The 22104-nt window shown below is 48.2% G+C and overlaps 1 protein-coding gene across 6 annotated transcripts in view; it reads right to left on the reverse strand.

Annotated features, from left to right (window-relative positions):
• DIP2C (disco interacting protein 2 homolog C) overlaps nt 1–20956 on the reverse strand; it is a 443076-nt gene extending 422120 nt beyond the window's left edge. For 2 of the 6 annotated variants that reach the window (XM_058532328.1, XM_058532330.1), the window contains exon 1: nt 20696–20940. In XM_058532328.1, the coding sequence (XP_058388311.1) occupies nt 20696–20780 (85 nt within the window). In that variant the 5' untranslated portion in view covers nt 20781–20940. Of the gene's footprint in view, nt 1–20695 lie in introns of all 6 variants that reach the window. The other 4 variants (XM_058532326.1, XM_058532331.1, XM_058532329.1 and 1 more) reach the window with 3 other exon arrangements.
• Nucleotides 20957–22104: the final 1148 nt, after the last annotated feature.

A 22104-nucleotide genomic window follows, 5' to 3' on the forward strand; every position in this document is an offset into this window, starting at 1 on the left:
TCTCCTTTGGATATATACCCAGGAGTGGGATAGCTGGATCATATGGTAGCTCTATTTTTAGTTTTTTGAGGGACCTCCATACTGTTTTCTCTAGTGGTTGTACCAATTTACATTCCTACCAACAGTGCACAAGGGTTCCCATTTCTCCACATCTTCACCAAGACTTGCTATCTCTTGTCTTTTTGAGGATAGCCAGCCTAACAAGTGTGAGATGGTATTTCATTGTGGTTTTGATTTGCATTTCCCTGCTGATTAGTGATGTTGAGCACCTTTTCATGTACCTGTTGGCCATATGAATGTCTTCTTCGGAAAAATGTCTACTCAGGTCCTCTGCCCATTTTTTAATTGGCTTATTTGCTTTTTTGCTACTAAGTTGTATGAGTACAATGGGGAAAGGACAGTCTCTTCAATAAATGGTTTTGGGAAAACCGGACAGCCACATGCAAAAGAATGAAACTGAACAGTATCTTACGCCATATACAAAAATTAACTCGAAAAGAATTAAAGACTTAAATGTGAGACCTGAAACCATAAAACTGGAAAAACCAGTAAAAAGGTCCTTGACATTGGTCTTGGCAAAAATTTCTTGGGTAAGACACTAAAAGCACAGGCAACAAAAGCAAAATTAAACAAGTGGAATTACATCAAACTAAAGAGCTTCTGCTCAGCAAAGGAAATCAACAAAATGAAAAGGCAGCCTACAAAATGGGAGAAAATACGTGCAAACCATATATCTGATAAGGGGTTAATATCCAAAACATATAAAGAATTAAGCTTGTGTTTTCAGCATAATTCAACTCAGAGACTTAACATATAAACTTTCTCCTGCCTTTTTTGCAAAGTATCATGCCTTGCAGTAGACAAACCTTATTTCAACACGTTGAAAAAGTCTTACTTCAATATGTTATAATTCTTAATAGATAGCAGAAAAGTTAGTTCTCACAGACTCCTAAAGCAATATAGTAATAAAATTCAAAAAAATTCATGAAAAACCTTTATAATTGTGAGGCTAGCCTGGTGGCACGGTGGTTAAGTTCGCATGCTCCACTTCAGCAGCTGGGGGTTTGCAGATTCGGATCCCAGGCGTGGACCTATGCACTGCACGCTGTGGCGGCGACCCACGTACAAAATAGAGGAAGACAGGCACAGATGTTAGCTCAGGGCTAATCTTCCTGAGCAAAAAGAGGAAGACTGGCAACGGATGTTAGCTCAGGGGCCAATCTTCCTCGCCAAAAAAAAAAAAAAAAACCTTTCTAAGTGTGAAATATTTTAATTATCAACTAATAAGAAACTGTTGAATTATGACTGGCAAATCCCCCAGTCATCTATCCAGCACCTATACTCTTTACGCTGGGGCTGGTGAAGAACAGACCCTACTGAAAGTTGACCTTGAAAAAGAAAACACAGAGCTTAGAAGATTTAGGTTTCCTGGATATAACAAAAAATAATCATAACATTTCTGCACCAGTGGGTCCTCTCAATCTTCATTTTTATTTCTTTTTTCCTTTGGATGACTTATAAAGTATACTTATTTTAACAGCGTTTTAATGTTATATATTTGTGACCTTTATTTTATTATTAACTTCATTCTATAACTAAATGGTACATTTTTAATGGAAAGAAAAAAAGGGAAGGGGTAAATAATTATGTAATCTAAAGCAAGATTTTTAATTGTACGAATCCAATAATGATATCTTCTAGTGGGGAAAAATGATATTTTTAACAGTTCCAGAAAACTTCATATAACACTAAATAAACTCTAAGTACAGCATATGAGTTAGCTTTTCAAGAGGAAAATGACACACGTAGCTGTTGGGAAGATCCTGAGTTACCACTACAAAAGTCTTGTAGAATCTGTGTTTTTATCACCATGTGACAAGGCATAAGTTGATTGGGCATCGCCCCTGCCCACCCTTTCATACGAAATGCTGCTTCATGGAAACCACAGCATCAGTTCTTCAGTCAAGGAAGCCTTGAGCAAGGATCTCACATTGCTCCCCTCTCTAGGAGCTTTCTACAAAAATAATCAATCACAAAAACCAGGTGAAATATATGAGATTAAAATAAAAACAAGAGCCAAGCTTATCTCATAGGATCTAATGCCAGGAACACTCCATAAATCTTACACAGCACTCATACATCCCTGAACATAATCTGCTGAAACAAGTAAATAATCAGGTGGAAATCACTCACAGAAGCCCTTTTCCTCTCTCTACAGACGATCCAAGCCTTCACTTGAGCATTTATACAGTGCTTGAATCTTTAAGGACTCGCAATTACCAACAAGGCTGACAGAACACCTGGAATTACTCTTACTGTTGTGTACCCTGACTGGTAGCTGTGATGGAGAAAGTAAGTGCAGCTCTTAGCGTCCTTTGTCCTCTGCATTAATGAGGGGGTAGTATTTATTTGAAATAAAAGTTCACATAACATAATTTATCTGAATTTCAGTTTTCAAACTGGCCTTCTACAATCATTCCTTTAGTACCTACGGGGAAAGTTGAAAATAAAGCATAGGACACCATTATCTACCCACAAACGCTTACAATACTTAAGCTCACAGAGCTGGTGAGCAGCAGTCAAGACCAAACCAGAATTTCCTGCCTTCTACTTCTTTTTCATTGTGATACACTTATATGAAGAAATATATGGTTAACTTCAAATGAGTGGGAGAAGCCACTGGCTCCCAAAGTCTGCAGTGGGATCACTTGGGGACCCACACCCCCAGCCCCACCCCAAGACTGCGATTCTGAAGGCCGGAGTTGGCGGGCAGGGAATCAGTTTCCCAGGTCATTGCAATAAATGGCCATCTTTCTGCACAGCAGGAAAGAACAAACAGGTGGTAAAACAGAGCGAAGCAGGTCAGGGTGGTGGCCCAAGTAACTGCCCACACCTGTTGAAAGCTCAAGAGCAGTGAAGGTCACAACTGAACTCACTTCCCGCAGGTGGCTGCCAGGGATGTGCTGTGGGCTGCTGGCCTCGTGCGCCAGGACAGCCAGCTGGGGTCTGGACCAGGGGCTGGGGGCCAGGTGAAGGTGCCCATGTTAAGGTGCATGGTTAGAGCCATCATGCTCCCCTAGACCCACAAGAGGAGGGGAAGCCCCCCAGGATCTGCCACGGGTGCCCCCCCCACAGGCACGTCACACCTGAGAAGAAGCCCTGAGCTCCCCACACTGGAAGCAGCCAGAGGGATAAGCCCCCGTGGCTGGCCACAGGAAAGGACCCCAAAGGAAAACCGGCAGGAAGAACAGACTGCCTTAGTCGCCTTCCCCGTGCAAAGACGACAGGGAACTCTCTTTCAGTTTGAATAAAAATTGTAATCTGGGGGCCAGCCCTCTGGCGTAGTGGTTACGCGCGCGGTCCGCTGCTGGCAGCCCAAGTTCGGATCCCCGCGCGGACCGAGGCAGAGGCACGGCTTTTCAGGCCATGCTGTGGAGGAAAATGGGCAGGGATGTTAGCTCAGGGCCAGGCTTTCTTGGCAAAAAAAAAAGAGGACTGGCACGGATGTTAGCTCAGGGCTGATCTTCCCCACAAAAAAAATTGTAATTTGTTCGTAATAACCAACTATTGTTTTGGTTTATATTGCCAACATTTTCATTATTATTTCAGAAGATTTTATGCCGTAAATCACACTTTTCATTCTACAGGAATGTAAAAGTTCTTTGTTCAAAAACTACACATGGAAATGTGTCAAGGGGCAAGGGGAAATCCCTCCCCACCAATATCCTCTCCACGAGGACCCCAGCAAGAGCTTACAGATCCTTTTACCATAGTCCACTCTTCGTTCACAAGAGCGGGAGTACAGGCACCCAGTGTCGTGCAGTACAGCTCCTCACGAAGGACGCTGTCTGATCACTAACAGAGCTGCACTGTGACAAGACGTGTGGCGTGTGGGGCAGGTAACGACACGTGCACGAGGACGCACGTCCACCAGTCTCAGCTGACACTCCCGGCCTCTGGAGAGAGGCCCAGCCGGATGCGAGCCCCAGGGGCGCGGGCAGGGCGCGCGTGCCGGGGAAGGAGGACGGGGCAGACCTGGGCCCCGACTGCCCTCCTCGGCTTACGGACAACCATTCACGGACCACACTCCGACGCCGCGCGCCTCGCGGCTCGGGCGGCGCTCGCCCCGACCCCTGCCGCCGCGCCGCCGCGCCTCTCACGGGACGGCCCCGCACCGGGACCGCACCCGGACCTCTCACGGACCGCACCGGGACCGCACCCGGACCTCACCCTGACCTCACCGGGACCGCACCCGGCCCTCACCCGGACCTCTCACGGACCGCACCGGGACCGCACCCGGACCGCACCGGGACCTCACTCGGACCTCTCACGGACCGCACCGGGACCGCACCTGGACCTCACCCTGACCTCACCGGGACCGCACCCGGACCTCTCACGGACCGCACCGGGACCGCACCCGGACCGCACCGGGACCTCACTCGGACCTCTCACGGACCGCACCGGGACCGCACCGGGACCTCACCCGGCCTTCTCACGGACCGCACCGGGACCGCACCCGGACCTCTCACGGACCGCACCGGGACCGCACCGGGACCTCACCCTGACCTCACCCGGACCGCAGCCCGGCTGAGGGGCGGCCGCCGGACGCTCAGTCTCCTCGGGACACAGCAAGTCCACGGCGACGCCAGGAGCAGACTCTCAATCCCACCTGGACAACGCGACCCCTGGACGGAAAGCAGCGCGTCCTGACTGAAAGCGGACCCCCGAGGAGACCTTCTCCGTCTCACGGCACAGGAAGTCTCTCCTGGCCCAGAAAGGGAACAACTTCCCACGGCCGCCGCGGGGTCACAACGGCGGGGTGCGGGGGAGGGCTGAGGGCGGACGGGGGCCGGCTGAGGGACTGGGGGCGACGGCTGAGGGACTGGGGGCCGGCTGAGGGGGCTGGGGGGCGACGGCTGAGGGACTGGGGGCCGGCTGAGGGACTGGGGGCCGGCTGAGGGGGGCTGGGGGGGCGGCAGAGGGACGGGGGTCCGGCTGAGGGGGGCTGGGGGGGCGGCAGAGGGACGGGGGTCCGGCTGAGGGGGGCTGGGGGGCGACGGCTGAGGGACTGGGGGCCGGCTGAGGGGGGCTGGGGGGCGACGGCTGAGGGACTGGGGGCCGGCTGAGGGGGCTGGGGGGCGACGGCTGAGGGACTGGGTTCCGGCTGAGGGGGGCTGGGGGGGCGGCAGAGGGACGGGGGTCCGGCTGAGGGGGGCTGGGGGGGCGGCAGAGGGACGGGGGTCGGGCTGAGGGGGCTGGGGGGCGACGGCTGAGGGACTGGGGGCCGGCTGAGGGACTGGGGGCCGGCTGAGGGGGGCTGGGGGGCGACGGCTGAGGGACTGGGGGCCGGCTGAGGGGGCTGGGGGGCGACGGCTGAGGGACTGGGTTCCGGCTGAGGGGGGCTGGGGGGGCGGCAGAGGGACGGGGGTCCGGCTGAGGGGGGCTGGGGGGGCGGCAGAGGGTCGGGGGTCCGGCTGAGGGGGGCTGGGGGGGGCGACGGCTGAGGGACGGGGGGACAAGGGGGCGGCCGAGGAGGGACAAGGGGGTGGCTGAGGGGGGACAGGGGACAGCTGAGGGGGGCTGGGGGAGGACGGCTGAGGGGGCAACGGGGGTGTGGCTGAAGGAGGGACGAGGGGGCGGCTGAGGGACCCGGGAGATGGCTGAGGGGGGACGGGGCTGCTGAGGGGGGACGGGGGGCGGCTTGTCAGGGACCCTGACAAGGATCCCTGTCAGGGAGGGAGCCCTGCGCTCCGCTTCCCTCACGGACGACTGGACGACTGTTGGGTCATCCGGGGTTAGACTGGTCACCGTGCCGCCCTCAGCCCGGGGGGCCTTTAGACTGTCCCCTAAGCCCACAGCAGGCCCGGCGCCCGAGGACACAAGAGGAAGACAGGTCCCCCCACCAAGACACACACAGCCCCCCACCCCGCCCCAACACGGCTGCGGCCCGACGGTCAGCGGGGCAGCCCCGCACTGGCCTGAAACACCCAGGGCAGGAGGAGCGCAGTCCACGCGGACCCCGACCTCACACACACTCACGCGCACGCACCGAGAACCCGAGGCCTCCTCCCCACGCGGGGCCTCGAGCACGTGTGCGGACGCGGAGCCCCCGGCGGAGGACGCGGCGCGCGTGAGGGGACTGTGTCCGGGTTCTGCCGCTGACGGCGACCTTCAGCAAGTCCCTGCACCTCCCGCTTCCATAACCTTGCTCGGAAAGTGGGAAGGTCAAATAAGGTCATCTGCAAGGAGGGAGCCTCATATTCAGAAGCCAACTTTCTACTCAAAATCATAGTGTGAAAAATCACACATCAACCCTTGTACAGTCACTCGGCTGGATAGGACGCACAGAGAGAAAATCAAAGGAAGGCCCCAGTCACTCACGTGTGCCTTTGAAAACCAGGCAAGGCCCAGAGGCCATCCTCCCATTAGGCTCAGTGCCCCGGACCCCTGGCCCAAGCTCATGCCTCACCCCAACACAGGAGCCCACAGATAGCACTGGGCGGCCACAGAGGCAGGTGCCACACCCCCACCCAGCTGGCCTCTGGAAAGCCAAGGGCCTGGCCCTCCAGCCCCGCAGTGGCCCAGCACCCCCACCTCCCAGCACACTGCAGGTCCTTCCTCTGAACCCAGAGCTCCTTGCTGACATCACTCATCTGGCATCTAATTCCACACTGACTTGTGGTAGGTCCTGCTCATTTCTCTTTTCTATCAATACTGAACTTCCCCACAGGCTTATGTCGTGTCTCCTCCTGGATTATAACAACGGCTGTCCCCACTCCCACAGCATCTAATATAGAGCCTCACTCAATAAATTCCTGATGAAATAAATGCTTAAGGAAAGGGAAGACAATTCAAAAGCTCTCATATGGCAAAAGCAACGTCTACCTAACTTTGGAATCAAATTTAACTGTACTAGTTAGACATATGTATGTATGTTTGCATGTATATAAACGCTTCCACCTAAGTACATACCAACATGGGGGTGGGGCATGTTCAGCCACTTCCAAGTCCACTATATTCGGTGTTAAATAAATAGTAAACAAATACAGCAAACCTATTCGATCTAAATCTCCAGAGAGCATTTTTATTGCTAAAGTAATTTAGCCCCTTAAAATAAGCATCTATCTCCTTTAGGAACTGTAGAAATTCCAAGTATAAAACAGAAAAGAGTGTAAGCACAGCTTTCAAGGTATGACAAAAACCAGCTGCTTTTGTCAAAAAGGTCGTCCAACATCCAAACCTAATGTATCCTAATTTTCAGTTGGTGTTCAGATTAAAGCATCTTTGTCGTCCACCCTGTGAGTTATAATACTATAATCAATTTTACATTTTATATCCACTTCATTGCAAGGTGCTCCCAAAAAAAGGCCAAGATCCTCGGGGCCACTCACAGGAAGAATATACAATCCACGCTCAAAAGCCAGGGAAGGTTGGGGCCGGCCGGGTGGCGCAAGCGGTTGGGTGCGCGCGCTCCGCTGCGGCGGCCCGGGGTTCGCTGGTCCGGATCCCGGGCGCGCACCGAAGTACTGCTTGGTAAGCCATGCTGTGGCGGCGTCCCATATAAAGTGGAGGAAGATGGGCACCGATGTTAGCCCAGGGCCGTCTTCCTCAGCAAAAAAAGAGGAGGATTGGCGGATGTTAGCTCAGGGCTGATCTCCTCACAAAAAAAAAAAAAAAAAAAAGCCAGGGAAGGTTATCTATGTGGCAACATGTGATTTCTTATTCATAGAGGGTCTGTTTAATTATTTTGCATTTAAACAGCCTAGCAGAGCTTAAGTACATATGGGCTGGGTGGAGGAATCGATGGGGCAGAGAAAGATCAGCCGAAACCCCATGAAAAAAGGATTAAAACTTTCCACAGACAGATCACAAAACAGGTGATATACAGGCAATTGAAAGTTTGTTTAGAGGTGTCTTGCTCAAAAAAAAAAAAAAAAGTACTTTCCACAGGTTACCAAAGATTCACAGCAATCAGGACCCCCCTACACACGTATCACATATTCAGAGCCTATGGGTCAGAAAGAAGACAAAATAGAAGAAAGGATGGAGCAAGTGGAAGAGGGGGAGAAAGAGATCACCCAAGAAGGACTTAGAATTTAGAACAAAGTGATAAATGGAAATTAAACACATGACTCTATGGTTATCATTTCACAAGATGATGAAGAAACCAAGAGTTAGTCTAAGTTATGAGTAACAATGTTAACACTTTCGTCTGAGCCTACAGTTGATCTTCTGGAACCACTCTATGAGGATAAATCGAAAAATAAAATTCATTCACAATGCAGTGTAATGATTCAACCGTAGATAACCAAATGAATATAATCCACTAAAAGTCAAATTGCATCTTTTTTAAGATTGGGTTATTATGCATATAAGGGGCAGCTTTAGATTTAAGATACGTAAACTGGCAAATGATCTTATTTCCCTTAATTCTGATAACCATGGCCCTCGCTAGGCCAAGATTGAGTGGCTTTCATAACCTATAGAACAGGTACAATCATAAATATGCAAAAATGATTTGAAGACAGAATTAATGCTCCATGTTTTCTGTTTAAGCACGTTTCTGTCATGTGATTTCCAATACATAGGGAAGTATTCACACCATTTTTTACAAGGAAGTCCAATATAAATACATAATACACAAGACCATCTTTGTTCTAGAATTTATTTGTAGAATTTATCATATTTTATAACATGAAAAGTCTTCAGGGGCTCCTGATACTAGAACATCTATCTTTATTAATGAGGAGCTACATGTTTTCTGACCGAGGAAATGGGAAGTTGTACTGTCCAAAAATATTCAACGGCCCATTACAGGAAAAGGCATCATACATGCACACACGTACACGCATGCGCATGTGTAATTACCATCTTGCATACAGGGACTCAAAATTCTGGTGAGGATGGGAATAATCAAGGAATAGGGGAGGGTGCAGACTAGTGAGAATAAAGACGGATGCTCTAGAATATTTCTTGAGACAATATCCGAGGATGACCACATGTCACACAAAAATCTTATCCGTTTTAAACACGGTCATTCCTGCCAACATTTACCTGAATTCAGATTTTTTTATTTACATAAAGGAAAGGAAGCTATAAGATTTGTCCTAACAAGATTCTCTAATCACTAGATTATTTTCACAATTACGAGTAATCACTAAATAGCTTCCTCTCAAGGATATAAAAATGAAAACAGGATAACAAAAGAAAGCCACAATCCCAACAACTTTATTAAGCAAATTATAGTTATGAAAATAAAGGATTTTTTTTGAGACTGCAGGTTCCTAAAACATCCTTCATAGAACTTTATACCAGTAATGGCTGGTAATTAAGTTCATTGTTACATGAGGTGGAAAAACATATATCATTTAGGGTATATGAAAGTAAATATGTAAAAAAGAAAAATCACATATACCACAAAACTTGGTATCTTTTTAAAAATTCTATTTCCTACTTTGGATTTGCCTAACTTATTGCATGAGGGTCGGCCTCCGTCGGGAAAGCTGTAATGTGCAAAGGAGACAGCAGGCAGCATCAGAAAGAGCTTCAAGCACAAAGCAGGACGACTTGGACCTACTGCTCGGCCACGTGGCCTTGGGCAGCCTCTCTGAACATGTTTCCCTTTTCTGTGAGACAAATGTAATTTAACTTGGGTTATAAGTACTACAAGGTAATATATGTAAGACACCTAATGCAGTGCTTAGCACAGTGAATGGTGGCCAGACATATACGTAAGCATCCTCCACCATGCACAGATAAAACACTTTGTTCACAGCAAAAAAAATGTGTATTCACAACATGTGATTTAAAAGTCCAAGTTATGCACCAGCCATTCCCACTGACAAGAGTCCAGTTCTCTGGGGACCAGAGATGAGCGTGGTTCACATCCGTTAGATGTGGCCCCCATCCCTGCAACAACTGGAGAAGATGAGAACGGGCACTTCACTTGGAATAAGGGCACTCGACTTAAAAAAAAAAAAACAAAAATTGATTGCCTCATAAGTGACTGGTGGCTGCTTAAACATGATCACCATCTTCCTGGTTAGTAATAGGGAAGCTTTGAGAAAGGCCGCTCTTTTCTTGTAGAGATGCTGAAGAGGTTATTCCTGGAAGCTCATTTAGAATTTCTTTCCCGAAAACAACACAACCAAGAATTAACAGCATTATCTCTTGACCAAAAAGACTAAAATTTCTGATAAAACCATACCATATCCAGCCTCCTGATTTGAAAGGATGCCGTACAGAAAAATTAACCCAAAGTGGTGGCATTTTTTTGTTTTTCTTCCATGAGAAACATAGGAAAATTTCAAACATACAGAAAATGTAAAGAGTTGTACAGTGGACACCCATGCATCCACTCCCTAGATGACAGATTGGATTTTAAATGGAAAGTTCTAGAGGCAGCCAGCTAAGAAAATGTGCAGCATAAGCCTCCACCCCATTGTAACCAAGTGGAATGGAAATGCGAGCGTTTTCATTGCTGCTCGAGCTGGGAATAGACTGCCCACCCCTTACCCTCCCAGAGTACCCAGGACTCCATAGAGCTCCTGGTGCTGGTCTAAAAGGTGAAGTCTGGGTCCCCAATTGTGGTTCAAAAGAAAGCCAGCCTCTCAAAAGCCGTACGGTCTTATCAGTTCATTCGTGGTATTGGAAATATGTCAGGGAACCAAGATTCCAAGGCTCATGATGAGTTGGTAACCATTTGAAATCCAGTCTCCTCATCTGCACAAAGACGATAATGTCATTTCCCTAGAAAATATTTTAAAAGGACTAAACAGGATCAACATGAAAGCAGTTGCAAGCTACAAGGCACCATGCAATTATAAGCTTTATTTTATGTCTTTATTTCAAGTCACGCTGATGTTTCAAACATTGCTCCTCTTCCCACGTTATCATTCAAGAATAAATCACAGTTATCACAACTGCCCTATGACCCCACTGATGTAGTCAGCCCAGCGAGCTTCCTATCCCTGGGTGAGTATTCCTAACCAGCAGACTTCCATTACTTACCAAATGGCAGACCATCCAAGGAACGCTTCCGCCCATGCCATCCTCTGCCCAATTCCTTCCCCAAGGCCTTGCTCTTCTGTATTCACAGGAGACAGAATATAGAACGACACTTTCAGAAAGCCCCTGTCTTACTTAAACACTTTCCATAAAGGGCAGATTTGATCCAGAACCCTGTTTGTGTCAAACACAAAACTCAAGTCATCAAGGAAGCAAAATCCAGGCTGCTCCCTGCCCCGTGTCCAGGGCCAGATCCTCCTAATAACAGGCAAGAAATTCTAAAATACCAATAGGCATTATAAATCCCTTACTAGTATGACATCTAAGTAATAATTCATCACCATCTACTGGGAGCAGGAGAGGGGAAGAAAAGCCAATTCTACTTCCTTTTCACAGTAATTTCTGTACAAGTAACTAAGTGAGAAATTCTCAAAGTTTGGACTCTAATTTCAGCAGCAAAATAATGGGCAAGGGCTGTTTCTCATTTGGCCCATGTCAATGTTGTGGTCCATGGGGGAAGCCTAGCCATTACAATAAGACTATATTCACTTGAGCTAAAAGCAAACAAAACAACAAAACCCACCCACACTGCAAGTCTTATTTTTTACAGAATTTCCCTACATGTCACAGCACGGCAACAGTAACTTGTGGGCATGAGAGGAACATTAGTAACAAGTACATTACAATGTACATCAATAACAAAGTTTCAACCCTGACAAGTTGATAGCTATTTCCTTGGTTTTTTTTTTTTTTTTAATTTTTATTTATTTATTTTCCCCCAAAACCCCAGTAGATAGTTGTATGTCATACGTGCGCATCCTTCTAGTTGCTGTATGTGGGACGCGGCCTCAGCATGGCCGGAGAAGCAGTGTGTCGGTGCGCGCCCAGGATCCGAACCCGGGCCGCCAGTAGCAGAGCGTGTGCACTTAACCACTAAGCCACGGGGCCGGCCCTATTTCCTTGGTTTTAAATAGGTTTATTTTATTGGCTTAAGTTTAATAGAACCTCGCCCTTGCTTAAGTAGCTGCTTAAAGATTATTTCGTATTACTACCTCTCAACAGTTTTTAGGCATCCATTATATTCGCCAAAATAAGTAAAAACAAAAGATGTTTTCAAAGCCAGATAACACTTAAGAATCTAGCCTGAAGTACAGCTCTACCTCATTACTTCAGGTTACTTTTAAATAGTCAGTTATTATACATAACTGAGGCCATAACTTCTGTGATACCAGTAAGTTCACAAGGGGGGAGGCTTCAAACTCTATCTCTGGTTTTTATTTTAAAAGAAGTTTACGAGAGTCAATAAGGAAATGATCCCACTCACACGCACAAACCCAAACGGAGGTCAACTCGTGTGACGCCAGGGTGATGCAAAGGATAGAGCCCCAGGATGACACGGGGTGTTCAGCAAGCAGGGGACAGGGCCTCAAGCCACACGGCCAGAGCAAGCCCCTGCCCATACGGGCTCCAAATCTCAGGAGCAGCCTGGCCCCTTAGAACTACCCCGGGCTCCCACGGTCCCACCTGCACTTGGAGGGTGCACTGTCAGCCGACATCTGTGCTCACACATCACCAGACACAGAAACATGACGAGAAGGGGTGTCACTCGGCCTCTCTCCACACACACCCACTTCCAGGAAGAAGATGTCTCAGAGGCACAGCCGGTGGAGTTCTGTGCTTTGCCGGCAGTTAGCAGAGAGAAGAGGGGAACACTGCAGCAGATATTCTGGAAACTCCTCCAGGAAGCTTTGAGAATAGCTCTGAGGTCCAAAAGCAGTCCCGAGACACGACAAGACTAGAACTTAAATAGAATGTCCTTCCCAGACACACCTGGAGTAGAACCTGAGCTAGGATGTCCTTCCCAGGGGTATTGACTCAAAGAGGTTATCAGGAATGAACAAGTTTTGTCTTAAAAAGAAAAAAGAGAGAGAGAAATTAGGCTCTAAAACCATCCGAGTACACAGTAAGTGCTCAGGTACTATCTATTAATAACTGCACCCTCGGGCCAGCCTGGTGGCATAGTGGTTAAGTTCGCAGGTTCGGATCCTAGGCGCAAACCTATGCACCACTTATCAGGCCATGCTGTGGCAGGCGTCCCGCGTATAAAGTAGAGGACGATGGGCACAGTTATTAGCCCAGGGCCAATCTTACTCAGCAAAAAGAAGAGGATTGGCAACAGATGTTGACTCAAGGCTAATCTTCCTCACCAAAAAAAAGTGCACCCTCCAAGCACAAAGTAAAAGTGCTTTCCCACACATGCCTGTGCCTTGGGACAGCTCCTCCTTCACTTCTTTTTTCCTAAGGCCGCTCTTTCAGTCACTGTAACTTCAAATCACCTGGATTAACTGGGGGAGAGGGAAGGCCAGAAATAGGAAGGCCAGGGAGCTCTGTCCCAGCGGCCAGCAGCTTGGAGGGAAAGAGCGGAAGTGGACATTTACCACGCAGACACTGTGGCATTGCCTCGTTGGTCCTCATTACAACCCTGAAGGGTAGGGTTACTGACCTCATCTGACAGCTGCGGAAACTGAGGCTGGGAGAGACTACCCAGCTGACCCCAGATGACGCTGTGAGGGGTGGAACCAGCAGAGCCCTGACATCCTCTCTGATGTGTGAAAAACAAGAAGAGGACTTCTCAATGGACTCATGTTCAGCCCAGAGACATCTCAAGATCCCCCCCCACAAGCCCCTGCAAACAAGAATTAGAAAAAGACTCAAAGAGATTCGGTAAGCACAAAAGAAGGTCACCCACAAGTTAAAAATGTATTTTTGTGCTTTAAATTCCCAGTGAACTAAAATCCAACCCCTTCAAATTGAACTGATGGCTCCTAAGTAGACCCGTCCTCTCTAAAGCATTTGGCCAACTAAAAGATGTCATCTGTTCCTTTCCTCTGACAATATCAGGCTTTGCAACTGCTCTCAGCTGCAATCCTTATATGAGGATTTACAAACTGCATTTTGTCACCATATGGGTAACAGTGACATAACTGGCTATGCTCTATTTGCAATATAACAAATAAGCTCTATTTGTATTAGTTTACTCATAAATAAGACCCAAAATCTTCCAGTAAGGTTAACTAATAACACAGTGTACATTTCCATTTTCACTTCAGGTAAACTGGCCTAAAAATCTATTTTGCCCAGGAAGCATCTCTTGATACTTTCCTAGAAAGATCATCCGGGTAGATCCATACCATCTTCATCTTTATAGGGAAATGAATTTCAGCTTGGTGAGAAAGCGGAATGGAGGATAAAACAAGGATTCAAAATAGATGCTTATGTTTTACCCAAAAGTGACGAAGTCAAGAAATCACGGCTCTATGTCAACGCAACGCAGCGACCAGAACAAATCCACAAACGCCTGGAGATGTAAGACCTGCCCTTGGGTGACTGCCGTGTACTGACTAAGGAAAGTCTGGGACATGTGGGCCTCTCCCCTCCCTAAAGCTTTATTTGTCTTATGAACTCCTGACATATGGCAAGCAATGTTTATAAGATGTTTGGTCAGAACACGAGCAGAATCCCTCCTGTGATTTTGGAATGAAGTTTCTCTTGGTGCAGGACTAAGGATCCAGAAGGGAAGTCAGCCCCGTGAATGCCTTCCTCCTCAACCAGGGGCTCAGACCTGAGACTGGTGGATCTGAAGTGGCCCATGTGGAAGAGATAATATGTTTACATATAATTTTTTTATTTTACATTTTTAAATGTTATATTTCTCTAAAAAAATAGAAAAAATATGTGATGACTAACCAGATAATTTAGTAAAAAAAAAAAAAAATTGTGCATAATTGTGGATAAGTATGTAAGGAATCTCCCTCTCTGGTGAACTAGAACTAGTTTGGATCTGGCCTGTGGTCTTCTATCTTTGCATTAGGACAAAGAAACAGTCTGTAACCTAATAAGCAAAAAAACGATTTAAAACCAGCAGCCCAGAAGAAAAAGATCTATTTAACCTGTTATCAATCACAGACTCCATTCCTTACTATCTTGGACAAACTTGAAGACTGCGTGTCGTAATTTTGGCTTTTACAACTCAGTATCTTAGCATTTTCTCACTTTATTTGTCCGAGGGGCTTATTAAAATTGATACCCCAGTTGGGTCCTGAAGAAAGAAGTGCAGTATATGTATGCTCAGAGACTATGAATACTTGATCCCGTGGCATGCTGACTCCTCTATCCTTACCCGACACCAGCTGGGAGTCCCACTTAGAATCTCCTCTATGAGAGCGCTATTTATTATCATCACCAACAAATGGATGCAATTACTTCTTTTGAGATGTGACAAGTTTTTGACCCTCTTAGCAGAAAGAACAGAGCACTGGCAACAATAGTAGGTAACCTTTGTATGACACAAAAAATCACAGAAGAGGGAAATTAAAGTTGGCCACCTTGAGGGCCAGCCCCGTGGCTTAGCGGTTAAGTGCGCGCGCTCCGCTACTGGCGGCCCGGGTTCGGATCCCGGGCGCGCACCGACGCACCGCTTCTCCGGCCATGCTGAGGCCACGTCCCACACACAGCAACTAGAAGGATGTGCAGCTATGACATACAACTATCTACTGGGGCTTTGGGGGGAAAAAAAAGGAGGAGGATTGGCAATAGATGTTAGCTGAGAGCCGGTCTTCCTCAGCAAAAAGAGGAGGATTGGCATGGATGTTAGCTCAGGGCTGATCTTCCTCACAAAAAAAAAAAAAGTTGAAACCTCTACCTTGAAAGTAGAGGTTACAGAAAAAGATACTGCAGTGAGAGAAAGCACTATCCCGTAAAACAGCACCCGAGGTGCCATCCACGTGACAGCAGAGGAAACGTCCCCCTTCCCAGGATAAATACTTATGTGCAAAACCCGGTCAACTCACTGCAACCAGGAATTTGCTTTTTTTAAGGTGCCTGAGTAATTATGAGAAGAACTAGAAATTATCTTAATGATGTGACTAGGATTTCAACTGGTGAGTCAGTCCATACATATGACATCAAAACTAAGATTATCCAATACATTCTCTTTGCAATTCAGAAGAATGCTATAACTCATCCCATAAATCACTGCTTTAAAAAAAAAAATCAGCGCTAAAAAAAGAGACAACCCATTTGAAAAAGGCTGGGAGGAGGAAGGCAAAAAGTGACTCATAACATCCAACAGCTTGTAGCCTCCAAACCATAACAAGAATATAAAACCAGTGGGCCTAACATAAAACAAAATAGAGTCGCTGTTACAGCTTTGACCTCATAAAGTTCAGATCGAAGCATGACTGTAGCATTACAAATATCTTAGGAGCATTTGGAACAATCTCACAGATCTGCACCTTTAATGTGTGTGTGTGTGTGTGTGTTTACTTTCCTAGCTTCCTGGCTAAATTTGACATCTATATTTATTCAACGAGAAAAGAACATTCATATTTAACTATTTTCATAACTCTGAAGAACTCTTAAAATTCAAGTCCACACATTCCAAATCCCACACATATCAATGCTGCCATTTTGTAAATTTTTTTTTTAAATACAGGTAACAATGTTTATATTCATCATGCCAAGTATTCCATTTCATTCACCACAATACTTACAGCTATTTGTGACGACTCTGAGCTGGATGTAACAAAGTAAACAGGTCTTGTTAACAATCTCGAGGCCTGATTCCAGGTGGAGTGGCTCCGAGCAGCGTCACAGCTATTTCCCTGAATCTGCTGACCTCTTCCGTTCCCCCTCTCCCCATTACAACAAATTACCAATGAGACTCTGGAAGAAAACATGTTTTCACACATTTGTTTTCCAGAGTCAACTATTTCCCTTCACTGAGGAGAATGTACACAAAGTTTGGGTGGCATTCAAGATGGCTGGGTCTTCTCTTCCTGACTCTGGAAGGCAGTCCCAAGGTTTAAGCTCTAGCAGAGCTGTTAGTTCTGCAGCAACAGGGACCTCCAAGAAAGCCCCGGGGGGTGGAAGGAGGAAGGGACAGAACTTGAGTTCTAGAGCAGAGTGTATGTGTCATCTTGTGCCCAACAGCTCTGAAGATGATAACACCAACATCTACAGACCTTCCAATTGGCCATCTCTTTAAGATTTTACTCTTTGGTGACAGAAACGTACAAGCTGCATGTGAATTGCTCTTCGGCAATTAAAAAAATTTTTTTGGTTCCTTGACCAACACAAAGAACTGATATTTAAGTTAGCATTCACCTCCTTCCTCAAACAGTTTCACACTTACTAAGAAAACATTAAGTTGGACTCTATGATGGAACATAACTCATAGCCGAAGTAACTGGGTATATTAACTAGCAAAGCAGAGCATGAACTGAGTAACTCCCATAAGCAGAAGTGAGGAAGTTAATAGGCATACTAACAACCAAAAAGCCACAAAGTGTAAAGCATGGCATATATTTTGTAAAAAACATCTCTTCTGCAAACATCAGTTTTCACAGACTATATCACAAAGCAATTTCCCTAAGTTCTACCAAAGTAAGAATTCAGCTACTCCTGAAAGAGTGGGAACAGCTCCTCCCACAGTTGCAAGTCCAGTGTATGGACAGCCCAGGAAATAAGCATCCTTTAACAGAGAAACTTACTGACAAATGCAATCAACAACTGATTTTGTTTTTTAATAAGACGTGAGTCTGTCATTATTGAGTAGTTCTCTGTTTCCTCTCTACTTTGCTCGGTGTTTCCATTTGAAGTTTTTCCTTAAGCCACATAATGTTTATTCACATATTAATGAAATTATTTTTAGGCCCCCTTAAAGCCAAAAAGAAAAAAGCACAATTCCAAAAGGCAAGAATATAGGTAAGAGAAGGGAAGAAAAAAATGATTTAAGGAAAGGAGTGTGGAGAAAGGAGCCCCCACTCCTCCACCTGGCATCCTGAGGCAGCCAGCTCACTGGCGTGGCTTCTTCCCCTCGTCTCACATTCAGTCCCAAGTATTTGAGCAGACCGACAATCCCTGGCCCCACACCAAGGACTTTAGCCAGACATGTGGATTGGAGGCTCTCAGTGCCCACAGGAGGGGCTGCCTGCCACATCTCCCCACAGAAAGCTCTTGTTCTTTGCTGACAACGCTGTTCTACAGCGAGAGGAGCCTAGCTTTCCCCAGTGAGGGAAGCACCGGGTAGTATCAGACGTGGAGAGAAAAAAGGAGGCAACCAGCAGAGCAGGAGTAAAAATCTCCTGCAGCCAAGAAGTCAATCTGCAGCTCTTCACCAAACAATGACCCAATAAAATAAAACATCAGTATCCATAACAACACCCAGCAGACAGTGCAAACCAAAACTGGACCAGGGTCTACAAATCTAGATAATGTACACCCACTAACGGCTGGCAGGCCATATAGGAACTTTGAGATAATGGTCTACTCTGTTTTTTCAACCTATATTATGTGCTTAAAATGGAATTGTTTTTCCATCCTCCTCTGGAGGAACTGAGCACTGGAAATTCCACGTATATGTCCACGATATTTTAATAAAATGATGAAGACATTTAAAGAATTCTCTCCACATGAATCCTGATTGAAGATAAAACGTGAAAGCAATACACTTAAATAATTGAGCATTAAAAGTCATTTTAACTTTTCACTTTGAAAGTGGATATGTTGGGGGATTTTTTTAAGTTCCACAATGTAAAGAGACAGAGATCTCTGATCCTTCCATTCTTTGGTTCCCATTAAGCAATACTGAAAAACAAGTTGATTCATCTAATTTAAGCCAGTAAAACTACTCTATGTGGTTACAAGACATGAAATTCCAAATGACCTTAAAGAATGCTCCATCAACTCAGCATGGACAAAGGAAGTCAAAGATGACACAGCTAGTGGGTGGGGGCGGCAGGGGGGCGGCTGAGGCTGGACCAGCGAAAGCAACAACCCTCTGATTCTCTTATTCTTCAGTGTTCAGGCCAGGTCTAGCGAGGTTCACAGAGAAAGAAAAACAATAATGAGCTTCCTGCATGAAAACGCACACACCCCTTTCTCTGCCCAGACACTCAATAAGAAACTCATTAAACCCTTTTAAAAAATCTGTACAAACACAAGGTGTTCACTCAAAACATCTTGGTCTAAAGTGGTTTTGCCATCCAATCGGCAGCAGGCCTCCGAGAGTGAGTGCTGGTGACAGGTGAGTGTCATCTCACAGGTGAGTGTGCCTAAGTACATGTTCATAAGCAACCACTCCCAGTGCAGCAGAGGGCCAGGACACACATTCCTGAGCATGTCCCAGACTGGGAGAAGCACATGCTAGCCGATTTCCAGACTGACAGTGGAGGTGGAGCAATCCTGTTGAGTTCAGATGGCTTCCCACTTTGTTAACACAGATGGGGTACTGACACTTAACTTTAGTGGAATACAGACAGAGCACAAGTGCTTGTTTAGAGATAATGGTCGAATGATGGGGTGCTGTAAATAACACAACAGTGGTGTAGATGAGAAACTGCAGCTAAGAGGGCCTGCTAAAGTGACGGAGAAAATCCATCTGAACACTGACAAAATCAAAGAACTCGGGCAAATGTTTTCTAACAGAGACTTCATCGCTTCACACAATCGTCCACACTGCACACTTTATCCACCAGTTTACACGTAACTATTGTCCCCAGTTGGGTGCTGCACTCTTCATCTCCTGCCCCTGGTCCTCTGAGGTCCAAGCAAGGCCCTCAGCATCTTCGACCAGTCAGAACAGTGTCTGCTCAGCAAAGAGAGTCCAGGAAGCAGTCTCCTCCTCCTGGGGGACTGTTTCACATTACAGAACATTGCAATACCCTGCAGAACCCTAAATTTGAAATAAAATTTTCCAGTCCCTGGAAATCCGGAAAGGCAGTTAATACCACACCATAGCCCCCACGTTTATTCTCTTCTTCGCCCTGAAAGTGTTAAAAAGGAAAACATAAAGTCAACATCAGCTCCTCCCTGCTGATGAAAATTGGCACGAATGAATCTACTTTCTGGCTCCCGGCCCTCACAAAACCGTTACACACAGACACACTCACACACACAAGTTCACCAGCTAAACTGCTCCAAATATAAATTCGTGGCGACCGGCCTATCCCCGCCCCACCACTTTATGTTAGTGGCCTTTCCAGGGCGAGCCGGGCAAATACTCAATATATACTACACATTCAACATTATGGAACTTGACTGGTTTTTTTTTTAAAGACATAGCAAAACCCGATCTAAAACTTATGACAGTTGAGCACATGATCCCACCATTACGAGCAAATAAGAAACCGTATATAACACTCCATGAAATCACTGTAGCAAATCTGTCACAAATTCTAAATATGCGACGATGAGAGCGAGGCATAAAGCCTGGCCTGAGGGAGGAGGTTTCACGATTTTACCCAACCTTCACATCGCACACAGGAACAATAGTACTATCTTCCTCCAGCCAGGACAAGCTGTCTGAAGACCAGCATGCCTGAAACACGGGGATGAAGCCCTCAAGTCCAACGACAAGTTTCGCATGAGAATAAGGCCGGCGGCGCATCAGGCCGTGCAGCCATGGGCCGCGGTGGGCAGCGCACGGACGCGACCAAGGACACGGGCTCCCTCGGGCAGGCCCCCGGCCGCTCCGCCCGCGCCAGGCCCGCGCCCAGGCCGCCGCAGCGGGGCCGGCCGACGACACCAGCAGCCGCAGGCCGGGCCGGGCGCACACGCACCGGCGCGGGCACCACGGCGCCCGGCCCTCCCGGGACAGCGCGGCCCGGCCGAGCGCGGGGCCTGTTACCTTCCGACAGCTCCAGCTCCAGCTCGGCCAGCCGGGCCCGCACCTCCAGGGGCAGGGCCATGCCTTCCAGGCTGCGGTCCGCCATGCTCGCCGCCCCCGCCCAGCGCCTCTCTTTGTTCCAGGCCGCGGTCTCGGCCGCTCCTCGCGCCCCGCGGACCCGCACCGAGAGGCGGCAGGCCGGGCGCGGCGCAGCGAGCTCCCTCCTCCGGCGCCTCCTCAGCGCGGCCCCGCCACGGCGGCGTCGCGCCCGCGCCCCCGCGCCGCCCCGGTGCGCGCCCCCGGCCCGGCGCGCTCACGGCCCGGCGGCTCCGCCGACGCGCGTGACGGCGAGGGGCGCACGGGGCGGGGAAGGGGGCGGGGACGGGGGCGCGCACCGGGGCGGGGAGGGGGACGGGGGCGCGCACCGGGGCGGGGAAGGGGGAGCGCACGGGACATGAGGGCAGGGGATGGGGCCGGGGAGAGGGCGCGCAGCAGGACGGGGACGGGCGGAGGCGCGCACCGGAGGCGGGAGAACGGGGACGGGGGCGCGCGCCGGGACGGGAACATGGCCTCGCCGGCGCAGTGCGCGCTCCCGGGGCCGCGCTAGGGGGCGAGGGGCGCGAGCACCGACCCGGCGGTGCCTCCCCGCCCAGCCCACTCCTCGCCTCCCCTTGGCTTAAGGCAAAAATAACCGCTGAGGCCGCGGCCTAACGTGCAGCTTAAAACTTCAAGTGTTCTGGGTCTTCGAGGGCTGATGTGTGTATGTGTGTGAATACTTTGGGGGGGGTAAAAAGACGGCGTGGGCCGTGGAAAGAGTACTAGGTTGGAAGTTCCTGATTCTGGATCTAGAACCAGGTCGCCTGTGCCCTTAGGCTGATCAGTGCTTCTGCCTGGGCTTCAGTTTCCCCACTTGTGAAAAGGAGGCTGCAGGAGAGATGGAGTCACCTCATCTCCACATTCCATGTCAGCCCTGAAAGGCCGAGGTCCAATCACACTTGGTGCCCAGGACCCATGCAGCCTTCCTCGGACTGCAGGCTCCTGTCGTCATTCCCGGGTCCACCTCCCTGCGCCCTCGCCATGCTCGCCCTGGGATTCCGTCCTTGGCCCTTTGCCCTCCTCTCTGCGTGCCTTCTCCTCCGGGGTTATCAGCTCCCACCGCATCAGTGTCACCTCTGTGGGGCAGGTTACCAAATCTGTGCTTCTAGTCCTGACGTTTTGGGGAAGACTATCTCACACCTCCAACTGTCCAACTGAATAACCTCACCTACATACCCCCTCCCCAAACCCGGAATTCCACAAGCCCAAAATTAAGCCAGCTTTCTCCTGACTTGTGATAATTTCTACTGTTTTCTTAATTATCCAGGCTAGAAAAGGTCGCCTGAGACTTCTCTGTCTTCCTCAGTCTTCACACACCCTCTGCTTCCCAATCC

This window comes from Diceros bicornis, chromosome 36 (genome assembly GCF_020826845.1).
Source record: "Diceros bicornis minor isolate mBicDic1 chromosome 36, mDicBic1.mat.cur, whole genome shotgun sequence".
In the NCBI taxonomy this organism is placed as follows: Eukaryota; Metazoa; Chordata; class Mammalia; order Perissodactyla; family Rhinocerotidae; genus Diceros; species Diceros bicornis.